Source organism: Grampus griseus (genome assembly GCF_964374135.1).
Source record: "Grampus griseus genome assembly, chromosome: 21".
NCBI classification, from domain to species: domain Eukaryota; kingdom Metazoa; phylum Chordata; class Mammalia; order Artiodactyla; family Delphinidae; genus Grampus; species Grampus griseus.
This window is the reverse complement of record NC_139015.1, coordinates 31,302,243-31,322,959: the sequence shown is the minus strand read 5'-3', so window position 1 is coordinate 31,322,959 and position 20,717 is coordinate 31,302,243. Positions and strand designations below refer to the sequence as shown.

Here is a 20,717-nt window from a genome sequence, read left to right as displayed (position 1 = left end):
TCACATACCTGGTGATAGTTAATCCTGGAAACTGTCAGCTGGAGTGTCGAAGCCGTATTTTATAGCTGTTGGGATTTGATCTCACTGGATGGTAGCCCTAACGTTTTATTTCTTTTCCTATACACATTCACATAGAATTCCAAAATCAATTCACTAATACACATGGTACCTTACTTTCACGTTCAAATTATGCATATAACATACTGGCATGTAAAAACATGAATTGCATGTGTTCTTTTTTGTTTAATCTGTGGTATAATCTTATATCATAAAACTCAGGGAATTTTAAAAATATACTCGCTGCATCTTCCAATACTTCCTTTTGGAGAGGCACATTAGAATCTTGATGGGAGGAAGAGAGCATCATAGTTACTGTTGAAACTCTCTCCCTTCCACAAACATTGGTTTTAAATAGCCATGAAACTCAAATAATAGGTCAGTGAATTTTCCCATCCAGGTAACCAAAAGCAAGGACTGTTTTGGATAACAGTCTCTAAAGATTAAACATATCTTCATGTTCAGTGTCTCTGAATTACCTTTGAATGATTGTACATTTCATTCGTTCACCCATTTATCTATTCCAATATTTACTGAGTGCTTCTATGTCAAGCACTTCTCTGTGCTTGGAATAGAAAGACAAAGATATGTGCCTTTTTGAATGTTAGATTTTAAAGCAGCATTACAGAAAATTGTTTTTAAAAGTAAAATCAATAATCTGATAGATGGTGTAAGTGCTATGGAGAAAGATGAGAGGAAAACAGACAGGAGTAGGGCAGGAAGTTTGCAGTTTCATTAGGGCAGTCAGGGAGGCCCTCATGAAGGAGGTGATCTTTGAATGAAGCTCCGAAGAAGCTGAGGGTGAGCCACACACAGCCCTGGGGATGAGCAGACAGAGGGGGTAGCAAGACCGGGGTGGGGGGGGGCCGAGACAGGAGTGTGCAAGGCAGAGAGCAGTGGGAGGCGAGGCAGAGGCAGTGGGGGAGGTCCGGCCAGAGTGACAGTGTGATGCCACTGTGATGGGAGCTATTGGACTGAAACATTAACAGGATCCTTCTGACCGCTGGGCTGAGAATGGTCTAAAGTTGGGGAAGAGGAGAGAAGCAGGGAGACAGGTGTGGGGACCAATTGGAATCATTCAGATGGGAGATTATGGGGACTTAGACTAGGGTGGTAGCAGCAAAGGTATCAGGGATGGATTCTGGATCTCTTATCCAGAAATTCCACCTCAGGCTAGGGACACAAAAGAACTGAAAGCCAGGACTCAAACAGATAAGCATGTGTACAGCAGGCTCATAGCAGCAATGTTCACAATAGGCAAAAGGTAGAATCAACGTGTCCAAGGACAAATGGATAAACAGAGCTTAGTATGTCCATACAAAGGGAATATTGTGCAGCCTTTAAAAGAATGTTCTGACACATGCTACAACTTGGATCACCTTGAAGACATGATGCTAAAGCCAGACACAAAAGGACAAAATCCTGTATGATTCCACCCATGTGAGGTACCTAGAATAGTCATATTCATAGAGACAAAGTAGATGGTGGTTGCCGGGGGGGGAGAGAGGAAAAAAGTTGTTTCATGGGTACAGAGTTTCAGGTTTGCGAAATGAAACGAGTTCTGAGGATGGAGGGTGGTGATGGCAGCTCAGTGATATGCATTTACTGAATGCCACTGAAGGGTACACCTGGAAATGCTTAAGATGGCCAATTTTATGTTACGTGTAAACAAATTTTACCACAATCGAAACAACTTCTTAAATGTCAGATTACGCTCTGGATCTGTTTTGAAGACAGAGCCAACCCAGAGTACCAGGGAGCTGGATGGGGTTGGAAGGGGCTTGGAGGACGACTCTGAAGGCTTAGCCGGTGCTCACTGGACCTGATGCAAAGCATCGTGGGAGGAGCAGTTGGAGTAGGAGACGAAGAGCTTGGTGTTAGACGTGGAGACATTGCATAGTTAAAGCTCTCTTGCTTTTCCTCTTTTAGGGGGAGAAAGGCATATTCTGTGCTCGTCTTTGGCATTTTATGAAATTAGGGCTACTACTCTGGTCCAGGACACTACCTTTCCCCATCTGAATGGTTGTAATGGGTCTCTACACCGTCTCCCCGCTTCTGCTCTTGTTCTGCATTTAGACAACTCTCAACATAGCAGTCAGAGTGATCCTGTTGACTTTCGGTCCAGTGGCTGCCATGACACTCTGATTAACAGCCTAAGTCACCACAGTGGCCACAGACCCTCGCATGGTCTTGACCTCCCCCATCGTGTGTATGTACCATTAATCTTCTTTATCCAGGGTGGTTATTCTGTAAATCCCCCCACCCCAAAACTGAATTACAAATACTGAACCATCACTACTAGGGGAAATACATATACCTACATAGGTTCTGGTATCGATTCCAATGCTGGCAAGGAGTTCCCCACACCAACAAGCAATTCTTGAGACACCAGCTGGGTGTGCTACTATTCAACTAAAATTTGACGACATTTCAGAGACAGCACCAGATCCCATGGGTTAAAGGTAGAGTCCATCCATATTGCCCTCCCAGCCCCACTTAAGATGCCGGTCACAAGGCCAGGTTGTTACCTATACTTGTGCCTCTGACCCACTGGCTATCGATTGGAGGTTCCAATGACCCCCTCCTTGGGTTTGATTAATTGTCTAGAGCAGCTCACAGAACTCAGAGAAACCTTTTACTTACTAGATTACCAGGTTATTGTAAACAGATATAATTCAGGAACAACCAGATGGAAGAGATGTACGCGGGAAGGAGCTAGGATCTTCCATGCCATCTCCAGGGAAGCCAATGTCCTCACATCTCCACATGGGCACCAACCCCAAAGTTCTCCTAACCCAATCCTTTGGGGTTTTATGGAGGCTTTATCATACATAGGCATGATTGATTAAATCATTGGCCATTGATGACTGATTCAACCTCCAGCCAGAAATCAGAAGGGTGGGTCTGAAAGTCCTAAGCCTCTAATCACAAGGTTGGTTCTCCTGGCAACCAGCCCCATCCTCATTAACATAACAAAAGAAAACTTTCTGCCCTCACTTTGGAAATTCCAAGGGTTTTAGGAGCTCTGTGCCAGAAACAGGGGTGAAGACCAAATATATGTTTCTTATTATAAATCACAATATAACAACACCTATCATTTTATCTGTATATATATCTCACATAGATTAGAATCTTAACAAACAACTCAGACCAGTAAAGGCTATTTTCCTTTTATTAAAAAAGGGAAAATGAGCTTTAGAAGTGGTAAGCAACGTGCCTGAAGCTGCCCCATGAATAGGGGCTACAGTTGAGTTTCGAATTCCATCAACGGGCCCCGAAGCTGGAACTTGTTGCCTTACACTGGTTGTTCCCCACCACCTCCATCCTCTGTTCGTCTCTGTGTGAGAGCTGAAACTAGGAAATGGAGTATCACCTGTTCAGCCTCATCAGGGAAGTGCATGTGGGCTGTTCTGTACATGTTTGAGAATGACCACAGAGCATCACCAATATTGATTTGGGGGATTATAGATAAATTTTAGTAGGTAAGTGAATTCACAAATTCAGATCCATGCATTATAATATAATATAATATAATGATGAGGAGATATATCTATATATCTATTTATCTGTATATATATATTCTATTCAGGTACATCAAAGTCTCCTGGGAAGTCAGTTTGAGCATTTGGAAAGGAATTGCGGCTCTCACCAGAGCTGCTGCCTGCTCAGTGTTTGTAAGGGCCCAAGAGAACAAATAGTATTGTTAACAAAGGCTGCTAATGGAAGAATAAAAACAGGTCTTCAGATGGATCCTTGAGTGCACGCCTTAAGAATAAAAAAGATGCAATTACACAACTTCCAATATACCCTTCCACGTTTTCCTTTTTATCTAATTTATGAACTTGGCCAATTACCTACTCAATGGCCTCAATCACTCAATTTGAGAACAAAGCAGGCAAAATATATTGAGATCCACTGTCAACAGCTTCCTAAGAAGTAGTTCATATAATGTCATATCTTCCATGTTTTCAAAAAATTTTTTAAAAAGAATAGAGATAATTTTTCATTCAACTCTATGCCAAGCAAATATATAGGATGATCAGTATATAAGGAAACATTTGACCTGTCAAAAAAGATGTGTATAAATAGCATCTGTAGAGAAGGCAGCTTGCCAGAATAATTTGAATATTCCTCAGGCTGCTAAGAAAGAGAATATTTCTAGAATATTAAATTACTATGAAATCTCACACTCATGAGTTAGGTCTTTATTTTTGTTCAAAGCAAAGGCTCATTGTGGTTAAAAATAGCAGTTGTAGCTTACATTTATTGAGCTGTTTGGTTCTTTTCTAAGTTGTTCACCTACATCAACAGCTCTAATTTTCATATAATCTTTCTGCGGTAGGTACAATTATTATCTCCCTTTTATTGTTTATGAAATAGAGATTCCTAAGGGTTAAATAACAAGCTTAGATTGAAAGAGGGAAAAATATGTAATTCCTCCTCCTGAAAATGATTGGTACTTTATTCTCATGCCCTCTGTTTCCCATATCCGCAGGCCCCGATATATCTGAGAATTATTGAGTCGCAGGCATTTTCTAGATTTTTTTTATAATGTTTTCTTTTTCTAAAATCAACATTTATCTATAAATTGTAACTTTTGCTATTCTCTATTACCTTGTAAATCAAACAAGATCGGGTGTGCTTCTGTAATTAGGTGAGGCTACTGTGATAATGGTATTGAATGGGGATGTCTCTTACCATGTGTCCTAGAGAAAAGTCACTTATTCAAGGCACAGTGGGGCCATGTGTGTCAAGGCGTTGCTGTCAGGCTGGCCCAGGGGAAGGCAGGGCACACACTCAGGTGGCTGCAGAGATTTGAAGGCTACTCTCTTCATAAAGGTCTCTCCTACCCATCTGGTGAGGCCTGAAATTCTACCTTTCATATTATTTTCTTCAAGTGTTGAAGGCTTTTTAATTTCAAACATCCCTATTAAAAGGCCAATACTGCAGGAAGCAGCAGACAGCCGTGACTTAACACAGGGTCTGGCAGGCTGTCTGCTGAAAGCAAGATAAAGACCCAGCCATGTGAGATAGATGTTTACGAGCAGGCAAGAGAGATTAACAAAGAATCAGAGGACACCAAAGATAATATTCATGTACCAGACGGCCAACTTGTGTGTGAACGATAATGAGAGAAAGAGGGAGAGAGAACAGTTTCATTTATAATGTGATTCAAAGGAGATACTGACAATTAGGACTTCTTTTTCATTCATATTTCACCTTTGAATCCTTCTTGGACTAGGTCTCTTGAAAATGACCACAAGTGCTCCTACTGCTTCCTGGGGCCTTTTGGTTGACCAGGGTAGTCGGGACAGCTCCAAAGCAAAGGTCGCTAAGGATGCGTTCGGACCTCTAGCCGGTAACAAAAGAGTTGACAATCACTGTGCCCTCAGCTGATGCAGCTAAAAAGCCAATGCCATGATCCCTTGACAGCTGTGGACCTATCAGGACTACTGACAGTTCTTCAGGGAAATCACAGGGCCTGTGATTCCCTAGCCCTCAGGAAGAAGTGAGAGATGGCCTGGAAGACACATCTCCACAGGGCAGAGAGAGAAGGGAAGAGACATGTGTTTCCTTTCCTGTGCACCCTTTCCACCAGCCCTCATGAGTTTAATTTAACCCATTCGAGTTTAATGTAACCCATTGTTGAACTTGTTGCCATAATTGACAACTTCACCTTAGGAGTACAGTTTACTTTATGCATGAAACAATATGTAATCAAAAATCATACTGTAGAAAAAAACACATTTATGACAACACTTTACATGAAAAACATATAGCCCTGCTAAGTTGTTAGTTGCCTGTATAAGTTGAGATCTATGGCAATGTCGTGGGACCAAAAGGAAAAACACATTTCATGTTCCATAAATTTCCATTTGTATCACATCAACATCCAGACCAGGAAAAAGCTGTTTCACCCATATGTTGTTATTTAATATATGGTTACAGATCCCTTGAGTACCTTTCAAATAACAGATGACTTCAGAGTAGGTTTACTTACTTCTGTTTCCTTTGCATTTAATTCAAATCATGAAAACAAAAATGAGTTCAATTCTTTGGGTTGCTTGCAGTTTGCTAATAGCCATCATAATACGAGTGGTCTCCTCCAAAGCTAAAAACAAGGTTGTCTGGGTGCTGCTCAAAGTATGAAAATATATAGGGACTTCCCTGGCGGTCCAGTGGTTAAGACTCCACGCTCCCGGTGCAGGGGGCACGGGTCCAATCCCTGGTCGGGCAACTGAGATCTCACATGCCTCACAGTGCAGCCTAAAAAAAAAATAAAATTATCATCTATCCTCTGCCACATAGAATACATGTGAATCTTCTTCTGATCAAGCAGTGCTTTAAATACTTAGAATGAACTACTCTGTCAATTCTGAATCTTCACAGTAGGGTGACAATTTTCTAGTCCTTTCTTGGGTCAGGCATCCAACATGGTTAAAATTGTCTTTTAATTATGGGGAATACATTTAGCCCATAGCTTTAGGTTTTGTTTGTTTGGAAAGAGCTTATGAAGATGTAAAGCCATTTGCTTCCTGATTCCATTTTCAAGGCTTCACATAAATACTATTTAAACAGAGAAAGAATTGTTTTCGGAAATGTGTGTTCTTTGCTCCATTGACTGTCAGATATCTTGCAGGCTGCGCTAGCAAGCAGTGGGATGAATTCAAAAGATGAAGCATTTAAATGTTCTGAGGGTCGCAATGATTCTTGTGTGGAGTAATACAGCTCTTCTTTATCTGGTACTGCAGCCAGCCCTGATCCTAGGAGGTTTCCTTAGCTGACACTCACAGGGAAGAGATGCTCCACAGCGCACGTCTGAGATCGGACATGGCAACACTCCTCGTGTTATCCTACGATGGGTGGCGTGATAGAATGCAGTGATTTTCAAATTCTTCTCCACAAAGCCCAAGGTCCCTTACTTGGGGTACCCGAAGTGCTATGCTTGGAGTTTGATGGTCTCACTGCTGTTTGAAAACCCTAACCCCCCTTTCAACTAGAGCAACTGTGCTTTGTCTATTTTATGCATTATTTTCAAATTAAGTTGTTTTTTTCAAACAGGATTCTTCTGCTTTTCTTCCTTCACTCCTATGTTTCGTTTAAAAGCCCTAGTGTCATTATTAAGGTCACTAGCGTTGAATTCAGAAATAAGTAGATTCAGGTCTCCTTGTCCACTTGCTAACTGTATGACTTTGATGTCTTTGAACCATGGTTTTCGTATCTAGAAAATGTGCTAATAATGTTCATAAAGTGGTTTTGAGGATTAAATATGATAATAATGTCTCCTTGGGCTTCCCTGGTGGCGCAGTGGTTGAGAGTCCGCCTGCCAATGCAGGCGACACGGGTTCGTGCCCTGGTCCGGGAAGATCCCACATGCCGCAGAGCGGCTGGGCCCGTGAGCCATGGCCGCTGGGCCTGCGCGTCCGGAGCCTGTGCTCTGCAACGGGAGAGGCCACAACAGTGAGAGGCCCGCGTACCGCAAAAAAAAAAAAAAAATGTCTCCCTTATCCTTCTAGCAAAGCTTTCTTCTCTCTGGTTTCTTGATAACCCCTCTATCAGTCGGGGTTTGATCAGAGGAGTACAACCACCAAGACTGATACAGAATGAGGAACTTATTGTAAGGATTATGGGAACTGGTAAGACAGTCTTTTCTTCTGCTGGTTCGTCTGCATCTAGTCTTGGGCCTGAAGTCCGTAGGGCTGGCAGTCAGGAAGGAAAGGTGGCCGTGAAGTAGGGAAGAGCAAAGACAAACTGGAACCCACGAGTGCAAACTGGAGGCTGTGTCTGATGTGGGTGACCTGCAGGATAGGCTGGGGCTTTGTACCATGTTCCCACATCCACATCCTGCCTAGCATTCAGCAGCCTGGAAGGTAGAGGTCTGATGGGAGCCAGAGACGCCCATGGGTCTGGCTCCACCCCATGCATCACGGTGAGCATCTCTGATATCAAGGGGTACTAACCGCTTCTCCACCCTCCTCCACTCTCTTCTCTTTACCTACATTGTCTCCATAGATGATCTCACCAGCCCTACAGCTTTAACTACCACCTATATGTCAATGACTCCCTGGTTTACCAGAACATTGCTTGTCCTGACTTTTCTATGATTGACGTTGATATGCTAGAGCTGGAATCTCACAGACAGGCCAAGTACACCACTGGCCAATGACAGACTGACTAATAGATGGTGGCCGTCTTTCACTATCATCTGGAATGAGGGCTCATAATCTTCTCATAGCACTCTGGCCGCCTCTCCTTCCTAACTAATCAAAATGGATACATGGGGCTTCGCTGGTGGCGCAGTGGTTGAGAGTCCGCCTGCCGATGCAGGGGACACGGGTTCGTGCCCCGGTCCAGGAAGATCCCACATGCCGCGGAGCCGCTGGGCTTGTGAGCCATGGCCGCTGAGCCTGCGCGTCCGGAGCCTGTGCTCCGCAACGGGAGAGGCCCACGTACCACAAAAAAAAAAAAAGGATACGTGAGCTGCCTTGTATTTGCAGCTATATTCCCTAAAGGAGTAGGTGGAATTCATTGAGCTAGAACTTAATGAGGATAAACAGTATAAAAAGTAGAGGAAATGAAGACTTGGCTTAGCGGAAATCTGGGTACAAAAGCCTTAGAATTGATTGCTAGCAGGTTCATTATGAGTATAGATTACAGTGGGTCAGGGTTGCCAGACACACATACATAAAGCTTTAAAGGTATTGGTAGAATTAATGGTGCACGAGAGCTATGGAAGTCTTGCTCTGCTTTGTACCGAAGAAACCACACCAGGGGCTTGGCCTTCAGTTCGAGGGTCATAGTTTAACAATGTCATCAACAAAGAGGAAATGCCATCATAAGGTAATAAGAGATGATATGGGGAACTTGAACCTATATTTTAGTGAAGAACACTGTCAAAGTGCGAATGGACTTTCAGCCTGGTAAGCAGAGCCTTAGGGGATGTGATAACTTTCCTCAAGTATTTGATGTATTTGAAGAGATGGGAGTAAACTTGTGCACAAAGCAGAATTCAGGAGAGTGGGTGTTTGAAAAAGGACAGCCTCCAAATGCTAGCAGACACAAACCATTCTGCTTGTAAACCTTCATGCGACCCCCATGGGGTTTTGGACTAGACCGATGGTTTCTCTAAAACTTGCCCCCTGGGGAGCTTTCCAAAACATGGATTTCCAGGTCCCACTCTAGATGTACTGCATCACAGTCATCTGGGGTGAGGCCTGGGGTTTGTGTTGTTAATAACTCCCACCTGATTCTCTAGTCACCAGTGTGGGAACTACTGGACCAGATGAGTTCTAAAGAGCCTACATATTTCTGTGACTCTATTCCTCCTGTCCCAGGAGGGCCACATGCATGGTGTCAGGAGCAGCTTGAGCAGAAGGGATGGGTTCAAACCCAGCTGTGTCTCCACCTCGCTCTGTGATTTTGACTAAGTCTCTGTATCTCAATTTCCTCATTTGCTAAAGAAGGATAATCGTCATGTCTGCTCCTAGAATGTTGCCAAGAGTAAATGAGTAGATGGGTACCATGAGTGCCACAACAATGCTTCTATATGGCATATATAAGATAAGGATTAGCTATTGATTTTTTTTTTACATTGCAGTGTGCGGGCTTGTCATTGTTGTGGCTTCTCTTGTTGCGGAGCACGGGCTCTAGGCACGTGGGCTTCAGTACTTGTGGCGCACGGGCTCAGTAGTTGTGGCTCGCGGGCTCTAGAACGCAGGCTCAGTAGTTGTGGCACACGGGTTTAGTTGCTCTGCGGCGTGTGGGATCTTCCCGGACCAGTGCTCGAACCCGTGTCCCCTGCATTGGCAGGCGGATTCTTAACCACCACTGTGCCACCAGGGAAGCCCTAGATATGATTTTTTATACTGGAAGATGACACATCCATTTACTAGACAGTCTGATTCATGAATGTTTAGGAAGTAGAAGAGAAAGAAATAACTCAAAACCAAAGACTTTATTTTTTAAACTTTCATATCATTAATCATCTTTCAAAGTGTTTCTAGCTTTAGCAAGCACTATAATACAGAACATGTGCAAACATTTCTTGGAGAGTTGCAAGGTTATCAAAGCATAAATAGGAATATAAAGTTTACTTTCTAGGAATGTAAAACAATAGAAGTTGTGGGGAGGAAATGAGGATCAACTGAAGTCTCAGGTTTGCTGAGATTTCTGTCTAGAACCACATCCTTCTGGATTTTTTTCTAATAAAACGAAGTATGCAGATCTTGGGTATATAATCTGATGACTTTTGGTAAATGAATATACCCTGTAACTACCATCCCAAGGTACAGAACAGTTACATTACTCTGGAAAATCCTCTTGTGTCTCCTGCCGGAACTTCCTCATCCCAGAAGGCAACATTGCTCTGAATTCTATCATTACAGCATAGCTGTGCTGTTGTGCTCTTTTCTGTCTGACTTCTTTACATTATGTTTTGATGCTAATTTATGTTGTCGCATAAATCAGTAGGTTTTGTTTTGGTTTGGTTTGGTTTTTAGTTTCCATGTATTATTCCATTATATAAATACATCATAATTTGCTTATCAATTCTTGCATTGATGAACATTTAGATTATTTTGAGTTTTTGGCTATTATGAATAAAGCTGCTATAAGCATTTTTGCAGAAGACTTTTTTTAATCCTAAGTTTTTGTTCCTTTTGGGTAAATGTCTAGGAGTAGAATTTGTGAGTTATAGTCTATCTTTGTAAGAAACTGACAGTTTTCCCATTTTACATTCTTCTGTATGTGAATTCCAGCTGTTCTATGTGGTTATTTACATTTGGTAAATAACCAAATGCTATTTATGTTGTTGTTATTTATGGGTTTTTTTTTTTTTTTTTTTTTTTGCGGTACGCGGGCCTCTCACTGTTGTGGCCTCTCCCGTTGCGGAGCACAGGCTCCGGACGCGCAGGCTCAGCGGCCATCGCTCACGGGCCCAGCCACTCCACGGCATGTGGGATCCTCCCGGACCGGGGCACGAACCCGTGTCCCCTGCATCGGCAGGTGGACTCTCAACCACTGCGCCACCAGGGAAGCCCCTATGTTGTTTTATTTGATGTTAGCACTTGTAGTGGGTATGAGATGGTGTTTAACTGTTCTTTTAATTTACATTTCCTGGTGACAAACGATGCTGAGCATCTTTTCATGTGTTTATTAATCATTTTTATGTCTTCTTTTATAACATATCTGATCAAATATTTTGTCCTTTGAAAAACTTGGATTGTTTGTCTTTTATTTATTGATCTGTAGGAGTAAATTATATATTCTGGACAGAAGTCCTGAACAAGATATATGAATTACAATTATATTTTCCCAGGATGTGGCTTACTTTTTGGTTTTCTTGATGGGTCTGTTTATAAGCAGGAGCTTTTGATTTTTGTAAAATCCAATTTATCTGTTTTTCTTTTTTATGTTCACCGTGTTTTAATTCCTAAGAAATCTATGCCTATACCAAGTTCATAGATGTATTCCTCTGTATTTTTCTAGAAGCTTTATAGTTTTAGTTTTTTATTTATTTATTTATTTATTTTTGGTTGTGTTGGGTCTTCGTCTCTGTGCGAGGGCTTTTCTCTAGTTGCGGCAAGTGGGGGCCACTCTTCATCGCGGTGCACGGGCTTCTCACTATTGCAGCCTCTCTTGTTGCGGAGCACAGGCTCCAGACGCGCAGGCTCAGTAGTTGTGGGACACGTGTCCCGTGCATTGGCAGGTGGATTCTCAACCACTGCGCCACCAGGGAAGCCCGTAGTTTTAGCTTTTACATTTAAGTCTGTAATCAATCTTACTTTTAATGTGTGTTGTGAGGTAGAGGTTGATGTTCATTTTTTTATTTCATGCATTTATTCAGTTATTCCAGCACCATTTGCTGAAAAAACTTTCTTTCCCCCATTGAATTGCCCTGACACCTTTGTTGAAAATCAATGAAAGTGGTCAAAAGGTACAAAATTCCAGTTATTAGATAAATAATACTGGGGATGTAATGTACAATACACTGGCCATAGTTAACACGGCTGTATGATATATTTGAAAGTTGCTAAGAGTAGATCTTAAAATTTTTCATAGCAAAGATGATTATTTGTCTTTTTTTTAATCTATGTGAGATGATGGATATTAACTAAACTTATCGTGATAATCATGTAGCAGTATATGTATGTCAAGTCATTACAGGGTATACCTTAAACTTAAACTTACACAGAGCGGTATGTCAATTGTATCTCTGTGAAAGTGAAAAAAATCAATTGATTCTTTGGGTGTGGTCTAGTTCTGGGCTCTCTATTCTGTTCCTTTGATGCATTTTGTCCATTCTTATGCTTATGTAACACTATTGTGATTGATGGATTTTTATAAGCAAATCTTGAAATCCTCAAGTGTGAGTCCTCAAACTTTTTTCTTTTTCAAAATTATTTTAGATACTTTGATTTCCACATAAATTTTAGAATCCACTTATCTCTGTAATCCTTTAGTGTTTGATAGAATTCTCCAGTGAAACCCTCTGGAAGAGACTGTTGAAATTTTGATTGAGTTTTCATTGAATCTATAGGAGAACTGATATCTTAAAAGTATTGATTCTTTTAGTTGATGAGTATGGTGTATATATCTCTGTATCTATTTAGGTTCCTCTTAATTTCTTTCAGCAATGTTTTGTAGTTTTCAGTCTTGTACATCTTTTATTAAATTCATCCCTAAGTGTTTTCAAATATTTCTGATACTGTTACAATGGTATTTTTACAAATGTATTTATCAGTGGTTTGCAGCTCTTTTAAGCATGCAATTTTTTCTGTTGGCCTTTTGTATTGTGACCTTATTAAATTCACTTATTCTAGTAGTTATTTTGTAGATCCTTTAGGATCTTCTATATAAACAATCATATCTTCTACAAATAAAGACAGTTTTACTTCTTCATTTCCAATCTGCAAGCCTTTCATTTCTTTTACTTTTCCTATTGCACTGCCTAGAATCTACAGTGCAGTGCTGAATATAAATAAGAAAGACATCCTTGGCTTTTTCCTGGTCTTAGGAAACTTCAGTATTTCACCGCTTAATATAATATTAGCTATAGGTTTTGATAGGTGCTCTTTATTATTAATTATTAATTAAGGATGTTCTTTTCCAGTAGGCTGAGAGTTTTGAACATGAATGGATGTTGAAATTTGTCAAATGCTCTTTTCTGCATCTATTAAGCTTATGTTATTTTCTCATTTTGTCTTAACAAAGTGAATTATATGATTTGATTTTTAAATGTTAAACCAGTCTTACTTCCTGTAACAAACAAACTTGTTTATGATGGAACTGTTATATGTCTGTATGTATACATACAGACAGAAATATCTTTATCTATAATGTGATTCTTACTAGTTTTTAAAGGATTTTTCTGTCATGTTCATGACAGATATTGGCTTGAAATTTTATTTTCTTTTATATTCTATCAATTTTTTTAAAAAATTAGTGTTACGGGGCTTCCCTGGTGGCGCAGTGGTTGGGAGTCCGCCTGCCGATGCAGGGGACGCGGGTTCACGCCCCGGTCCGGAAGGATCCCATATGCCAGGGAGCGGCTGGGCCCGTGAGCCATGGCCGCTGAGCCTGCGCGTCCGGAGCCTGTGCTCCGCAACGGGAGAGGCCCGCATACCGCAAAAAAAAAAAAAAAAAAAAAAAAAAAAAATTAGTGTTACGTTACCTCAAAAACAAGTGTGGAAATGTTTCTTTCTCATCTATTTGCTAAAAGAGTTTGTAAAGTTGATACTATGCCACTCTTTAATGTTTGTTCATTAATAGATAATAGCTACCCTAATTTTCTATTTCATCTTGTGTTAGTTTTGGTAAGTTGAATTCTTAAAGACATTTGCCCATCTCATATACTTGGTCAAATTTATTGGCATAAAATTATTCATAATGTTCTCTTATTCTCCATTTAAAACTGTCAGTAGTATCTGCCTTAGAAGCAATTCTTTTATTTTAGTAATTTGTTGCTTTTTTTTAAACCTCCATGAAACTTTCTAATGGTTAATACTTGCATTAATCCTTTCTAAGAGCGGATTTCGGTTTTGTTATTTTTTCTGTACTCTGTTTTTTATTTCATTGACTTCTCTTTATTATTTCTTTCCTTCTACCTGCTTTTGTTTTAATTTTCTTGTCTTTTTCTACTTTCATAGCATTTAAACTTTGACCATTGATTTTAAACCTTTCATCCTTCTGAATATAAAGCTATATATTTTCCTTTAAAAACTGATTAATATAAACTTGTTGATACGTAGTATTTTCATTATCATTCAGTTCAAAATATTTTCTAATTTCCCTTTGGATTTTTCCCTTTGATAATAGGTCACTTGGAAGTATTTAGGTATTTTCATAAATGCTATTAATATTTATTTCTTATTAATTTCAGTGATAGTCAAAGAAACCACTGTATGAAATGTAAATATTTGAAATTTAGTAAGAATTTTCAATGGCTTAGCATATTCCCTAACTTAGTTTACTTGCTCTATACATGTGAAAAGATTGTGTATTAGCCACTTGTTGAGTGTACTGTTCTATAAATATCAGTTGGTACAATATGGTTGATAGTTTCATTTAGATACTATTTGTTTTGTCGTACTGTTCTGTTCTTACTGAGAGAGGAGTGTTAAATCTCTTATAATTATGGTGTCTGTTTCTGCCTGTAGTTCAGTCAGTTTTGCTTCATGTTCTTTATGCTTTATTGGCTAAATTGCATTTACAATTGCTGGGTTCTCCTAATGAGTTTCTCCCTGTATTATTACAAGACATCCTCTTCATCTCTGGAAATATTTCTTGTCTTGAAGTCTATTTAGTCTGATATTTATATAGGAACTTCCACTTCTGGGTTATCAAATACTTTTTGTTATCCTATTTAATTTTCTCTATAGTCTCCTTAGGTTTATATCTTTGTATTTGTTTCTAGGAGGTTAGGACGCATCCTTAAATGACCACTGTCATTTAGAGTTAATATTGGTAAATTTATTATTTATTAATTAGACTTTATACACAATATCATGAGCTCTCAAACTCCTACCCATTCTTGGGCTATTGTTGTCACATATTTTACATCTATATACAGTATAAGCACCACAATACACAGCACAGTGTCATAGTTTTGCTTTAAATTGCTCTCTATCTTCAAATAAATTTAGAGCAATAAAAAGGACACCAACATATTAATCATTTATGGTGTTCTTTATTTCTTCCTGTAGATCTGAGTTTACACCTGGCGTCATTTGCCTTCCACCTGAAGAACTTTATAAGCATTTTTCTAGCACAGGTCTGTTGGCAGACTGTTCTTTTTAGTTTTTGTTTATTGAAAATGTCCTTATTCTACTTGAAAGTTTGAAGGATATTTTTGCTGGATATAGAATTCTGATTGTTTTGTTTTGTTCGTTTGCTTGTTTCACCACTTTTTCTTCCTTAAACGATCCAACTCCACTTCACCCTCGTCTCTCTGTTTGCTCTTTTCTCTCCCTGGACAACTCTTTAACCAGTTCCTCATATCACAGGCTACTTCTCATCTCTCTGGTTTCATTTCATGCTTCTCAGAGACCTCTGTTGACCATGCTATCCAAAACCAGCCTTCTTCTCTGTGACTGTCTCATTTTCCTCTTTACATCTTGTGCAATACTTCCACAATGTTTTTATTTGTTTCCTTGCTTCTTGTCTTTCTACCTGAGTAGCTCCATATGAAAATTTATTTTATATTCTCCTACATTCTTGGTATTTGGCAAAATACCTGGCATCATGATAGAGGCACAGTGATGTTTCCCTAATGTAGAATGGATGCAACTGAAGTTACAGGGGCATCTGAAGTCTAGCTTTGCTAGAATTGAAAAGACACATTGAGTAGTCACACTGCTAAACTCTCCAGGACCATCTGTTTTACACACTGTGCTAGGGAATATAAACGCAAAAGTGAAGCATCTTCAAGAAACTTTTCCAGATTCTCTGAGTTGGAAACAATCTCCTCCTCTCATTCCCCTAGCATTCCACTTCATCCCGACTGTGGTACTTTTTGTGATTGACCTTGCACCATTGCTGTTTCTATACATATCTTCCCTCTCCAACTGGATTGTCAGGTCCTTGCAGGCAGGGGCGATATTTCTGAACACACATCGGCAGTCCTGCAGAAATAACCTTTACGTCTGCAGACGTTTCGGGATACTCATAAAATGGTATTGCATTGAAAATGAATGGAATGAGAAACAGCGTTTTTGTTTAATAGGACTCTCTATTTCTCTGTGGAAAAAGGAGCTGTATAATTCCAAAGTCATTAGAATTTCAACTCAGCATTAATAAAGCCCTAAGTTCCCACCAAGGACACTGTGTCACGTGTGGAAGAGGACTCCTCTGCCCCTTCTCTGCCTTTGTTCTTGTTTATATGCACTGCCTTCATAGTTTATGCTTCCTGCAGTTTGCATCACAGTAACGTGCCAAATATTTCCTGCCCACGCTTCTGTTTGGCTGCAGAGCAGAACTGTAATGGAAAAGCAACAGATCAGAATAGTTTTTAGATTTGTTGGTGCTCTTAAAAAGGCCCACTTTTAAACATAAATATTTATGCCTGTTGCCATGCTCTACCTCCATTCGTTATGAGGAGACCTTTGATGAGCCTGTAGTGTGAAGAGGACCCATATAAATACTGGTTACCATTTATTACGACAAGACTGATGGAGAACTCTGGAGGTAGGAAGGCTGAAGCTAGCTTTCATATTCTGTGCATAACAGAGGAGAATGGCTCAGCCCCAGATAAGCATTCAAACAGCTCACATGTAGGTTGTGATAACTTATTGCCTCTGGGTTTGGGGACTATGGTAATCTTCCTGAGTCGCACACACCTGCGAGTGAAATGGAAGAGGCTTGGAAGCACAGCTCTTCTTTATAACTTTTTTCTTTAAGACCCAGTATTGTTCTGACAAGTTCAAGTTAACGAAAGGACCATGGCACTAGAGGGCGGTACTCTGTAAGGTAGGTGTGTATGTGTGTTGGAGGTGAGGGTTACAAGTCTGAAACTTCTTGTAGGTTCCCAGGCCCCATCCAAGGCTTATAGAATCAGAACCAGCAGATCTTGTGCCTGGGAATCTGCATTTGAGCACCACCCCCAGAGGATGCACTGGGACGTTTGGGAGCCACTGCTTGAGGGAATAGAGAGACAAGAGTTGTCTCTTTTGTCTCTGAACTGTCGATCTGTGCCTGGAAAATTTTGAGTCCCTTAGATTGCTCACCAAGAAGGTCCTGTGGTCTCATTGTTATTTTCCCATAACTGAATTGACTCTTAATTGAGGAATTAGTCACTCAGTGTCCGATTATCATGTACCTGAAACTAAAACAAAATAAGTTCGTCCTTACACTGGCCAAACCAGCTTATCCTGTCATGTCTAACACATTTCTCAGAGACATGCATGGGGCTATAGGAATTTGCAAGTCCACAGGAAGTTCTGCCCTTTGTCACATTATCTACATAAGAGCAATTCTGATGACACTGCAATATTCAGTAAGCAGGACTCATTGGATGTAATTAGAAGTAACTTTATTCTTGCCATCCACTGCCCTTTCATGCCATCTCTGTGGGGTTAATTTTTTCCTACCCCTTGGTAAAAACTAGGGTAAGTGTCATGAATTTTTGCTCACTTTTAAGTAGTAAAGAGTTCTTTACTTTCATTCTTAGATACACAAAATTCTATGGCATTAACTGATATATCCAAGTTTTTTTCAGTAGTTTTTATCTACTGAAAAAAACTGCACAGGTTCAAGGTTGAGAATTATGCTTTATTCAGTGAACTTACTGAGGACTTTAGCCTGGGATACAGCCTTTCAGATAGCTCTAAGGGAGTGTTCCAAAAACGTAAGGGAGAAGCCAGGATATATAGGAGTTTTTGCTGAGGAAAAAAAAAAAAAAAAACATGTGTTCAAACATCACAAGATTACTGCTAATCATAAGAACAAAACATTTCAAGTTAATGATTTTAGTGCTTTTCTATGTTTGGCAAGAGGCTTGGGATCACTGAAGTGACCCTTTGATATGCATCTTAACTATCTCGGTCCAATATCTTGTTTTTCTCCATCCTGAATCCCCTCAGGGAGCCCCATTGTCAGGAGGCCTGCAGTGGCTGATGACTCCTTTGTCTACTGAAATGGCAGGTGACATTCTTAGTTCCTACAGGGTAGAAAAATAATTTTTAAACAGCTCCAAACTTTATTGGAAGTGAGTTTTCCCCCTCCCTTAGCTCAGTTCTGCTTGGGCAGCCTATTCGCCATGGGAAAAGGGTGCATAGGCTCTTCCCTTCCTCTCTGCCTGTGGCTTTTGCTCTCCTTCCTTTATCTCTCCCTCAGGTTCCTCCAGGGCTGAGGGATGCGGGGTATCAGGTTAGAAAGGCGAGGGACATAAAGGTTTATTTGATAGATACCTATACAAAACTCGCATAGACACTGCCTGACTCTTTCTCATGGGGTGATTTCATGGCTTTTTCAAGAACTCAGCATTACTTGATACTTAGCCCCTAGGCTATGTACCTCCTCTGGGGTCACTTTAAGGCCCTAGATATCCAGTTGAACCCTGCTAGCATCCTTCCGCTGATGCTAAGTAGACACAGGCTCCAGACTTTGGAGCTTGTCAGCGTTGTCGAGTCCAGGACACTGGGCTCCAAGCACAATAAGGCATTCCTCAAGCTCTCTGAGTATCCCACTGAATCCTTTTCCCATGGGTTCGAGGTGAGAGAGAAGGAATTCCCCCATCTCACATGGAAGAGGGTTAAGTCAAACTCATAGTATGATAGAGCTCCCTTTAAGAAATTCTCTATTTCTTTCTTTCTTCTCCAATCTCTTTTTCAGACTGGTGGTGAGGGATCAGCTTTAGGTGGAAAATGGCTCTTGACCACTTCTGTTGGATGCCCTGAACTGGGGCTCTCATACTCCACTTTAGTCATGGGGGTGTAGCTAGCATCTGTGTCTTAGAGCTTCAACCAGGGGCTTCATCCAAGATATTGGGAAATCAAGATTCTCTTGTAATATCTCTTTGCAATCATAATACCAGCTAGTTTATGTTTATCACTTGTTGTATACCAGATGCTCCTTCATACATGCCTTATCTTACTCAGTCCTTCCCACAATCCTATGAGGAAACAGAAGTTCAGAGAAGTCAAATAATTTGTGTCAAGTCACCCAGATAGCAGGTTGCAAAATTCTTTCCAACACTGTGCATTATTTTCTTTTTAGGAAAATAAGACTGATTTTTGTGTCTTAGAAAGAAAATACTATGCATTCATCAGGGGGAAAAAAATGCTATAGCTGTTTACTATCCTGGATTTGACAATGGGAAGATACGGAATTTTGGAGCAAAATTAAGAACAACAAGTCTTAGTTGCTAAGCATTTGAATAGACTTATTCACTTAATTCTTATAAAACCTTGTGTTGTGGGTGGACTCGTCTTCGTGTTGTAGATGAAGAAACTGAGGCCAGGGGGATATTATGTGGCTTCCCCTACATTACACAACGAGGAATATTTGGAGCCAGGATTTAAAATCCAAAGTCTTAGACCATGACCCTGAATCTACTTTTCCTCTCCACTCTGATGGGACAGAGCAGGAATATGAGCTGTGGAAGTTGTTTGGTTGATGCTTCTTTCAAACACATCCGACTCTAGATGAGGAGCGACAGAGGAGTCAAGGTTTTCACTAAACTCCTTGGAAACAAAGAGCATCTTATTCATCTTGGAATCCCTAGTGCCAGGTCCAAAGTTGATACTCTGTTAATGAATGAATGAAATGGATAAAGAATAAATAACTTTCTTTTCAACTCTCTGGTGGAAAGTAAGTTTACATGTGGGTTAAATTAAGACAGCATCCTACATTTTATAAGATGGTCTTGGGAGAAGAGCTCAGATGAATGATATCTAAACTTGAATTTCTGATTCGGTCCTTGGAATAGAGGTGAAAGAGGAATTGAGACCGAGTTTTTCTCTGGAGTCTCAAGTTTCACTGCAGAAATGACAGCTTACATGTCTCTCTGCTTAAGGAAAAAATAGATTGCTTCTTTGTTTGGGTTATGAAGTATCTGGAAACATTTTACCCCAAAGAAGTATGTTCTAATAATTTCAGTCATCCAACAATGGGGCAGGTGGCTTCCAAAGTATTCACAGTCACACTTCTGCTGAGGAACCTGTCGGCTGGGCTCTTGGAAGGGAGGATTGAAATGTTATTGGTGGGGTAGACCAGATGGCTTCTAAGAGACTCTGTCCCTGACCTTTTGGAGATCTAGGATTCGTTCAGGTGGTTGATGACAAGGATGTAGCTAACCAGGTCTGTGTGTCTGTCGTCCACAGGTCTGAGGCGCAATTACAGATGTACCATCTGCAGTGTCTCTCTAAACTCAATAGAACAGTATCATGCCCATCTGAAAGGATCTAAACATCAGACCAAGTAGGTACTTTCATGCTTTCACTCTTCAGTCCCTTTGTATGTAACTTTTAGCATGATGAATAAAGGCTAACCACTTTACTTATTTCAAAATAAGTAGGTGAAAACTGTATCTCTTATCTCCAAGGTTCCCTTGATATTTATGCTGTTCAAGCCTCCAGAGTCTGCCTAGCACCGCTTGAAGAATGACTTCTTGCCTTTTTTGGACACAGTAATGACAATTTTTTTTTCATTTTTTCCTTCTTTTC

At 40.4% G+C, this 20,717-nt stretch overlaps 1 protein-coding gene across 1 annotated transcript in view; it reads left to right on the top strand.

Annotated features, from left to right (window-relative positions):
• ZMAT4 (zinc finger matrin-type 4) overlaps positions 1 to 20,476 on the top strand; it is a gene marked incomplete at both ends in the record, with an annotated part of 210,903 nt that extends 190,427 nt beyond the window's left edge. Inside the window, one exon of the mRNA XM_082680495.1 lies at positions 20,376 to 20,476. Coding sequence (XP_082536621.1) covers positions 20,376 to 20,476 — 101 coding nt within the window. The remainder of the gene's footprint in view (positions 1 to 20,375) is intronic.
• Between the last annotated feature and the right edge of the window lie 241 nt (positions 20,477 to 20,717).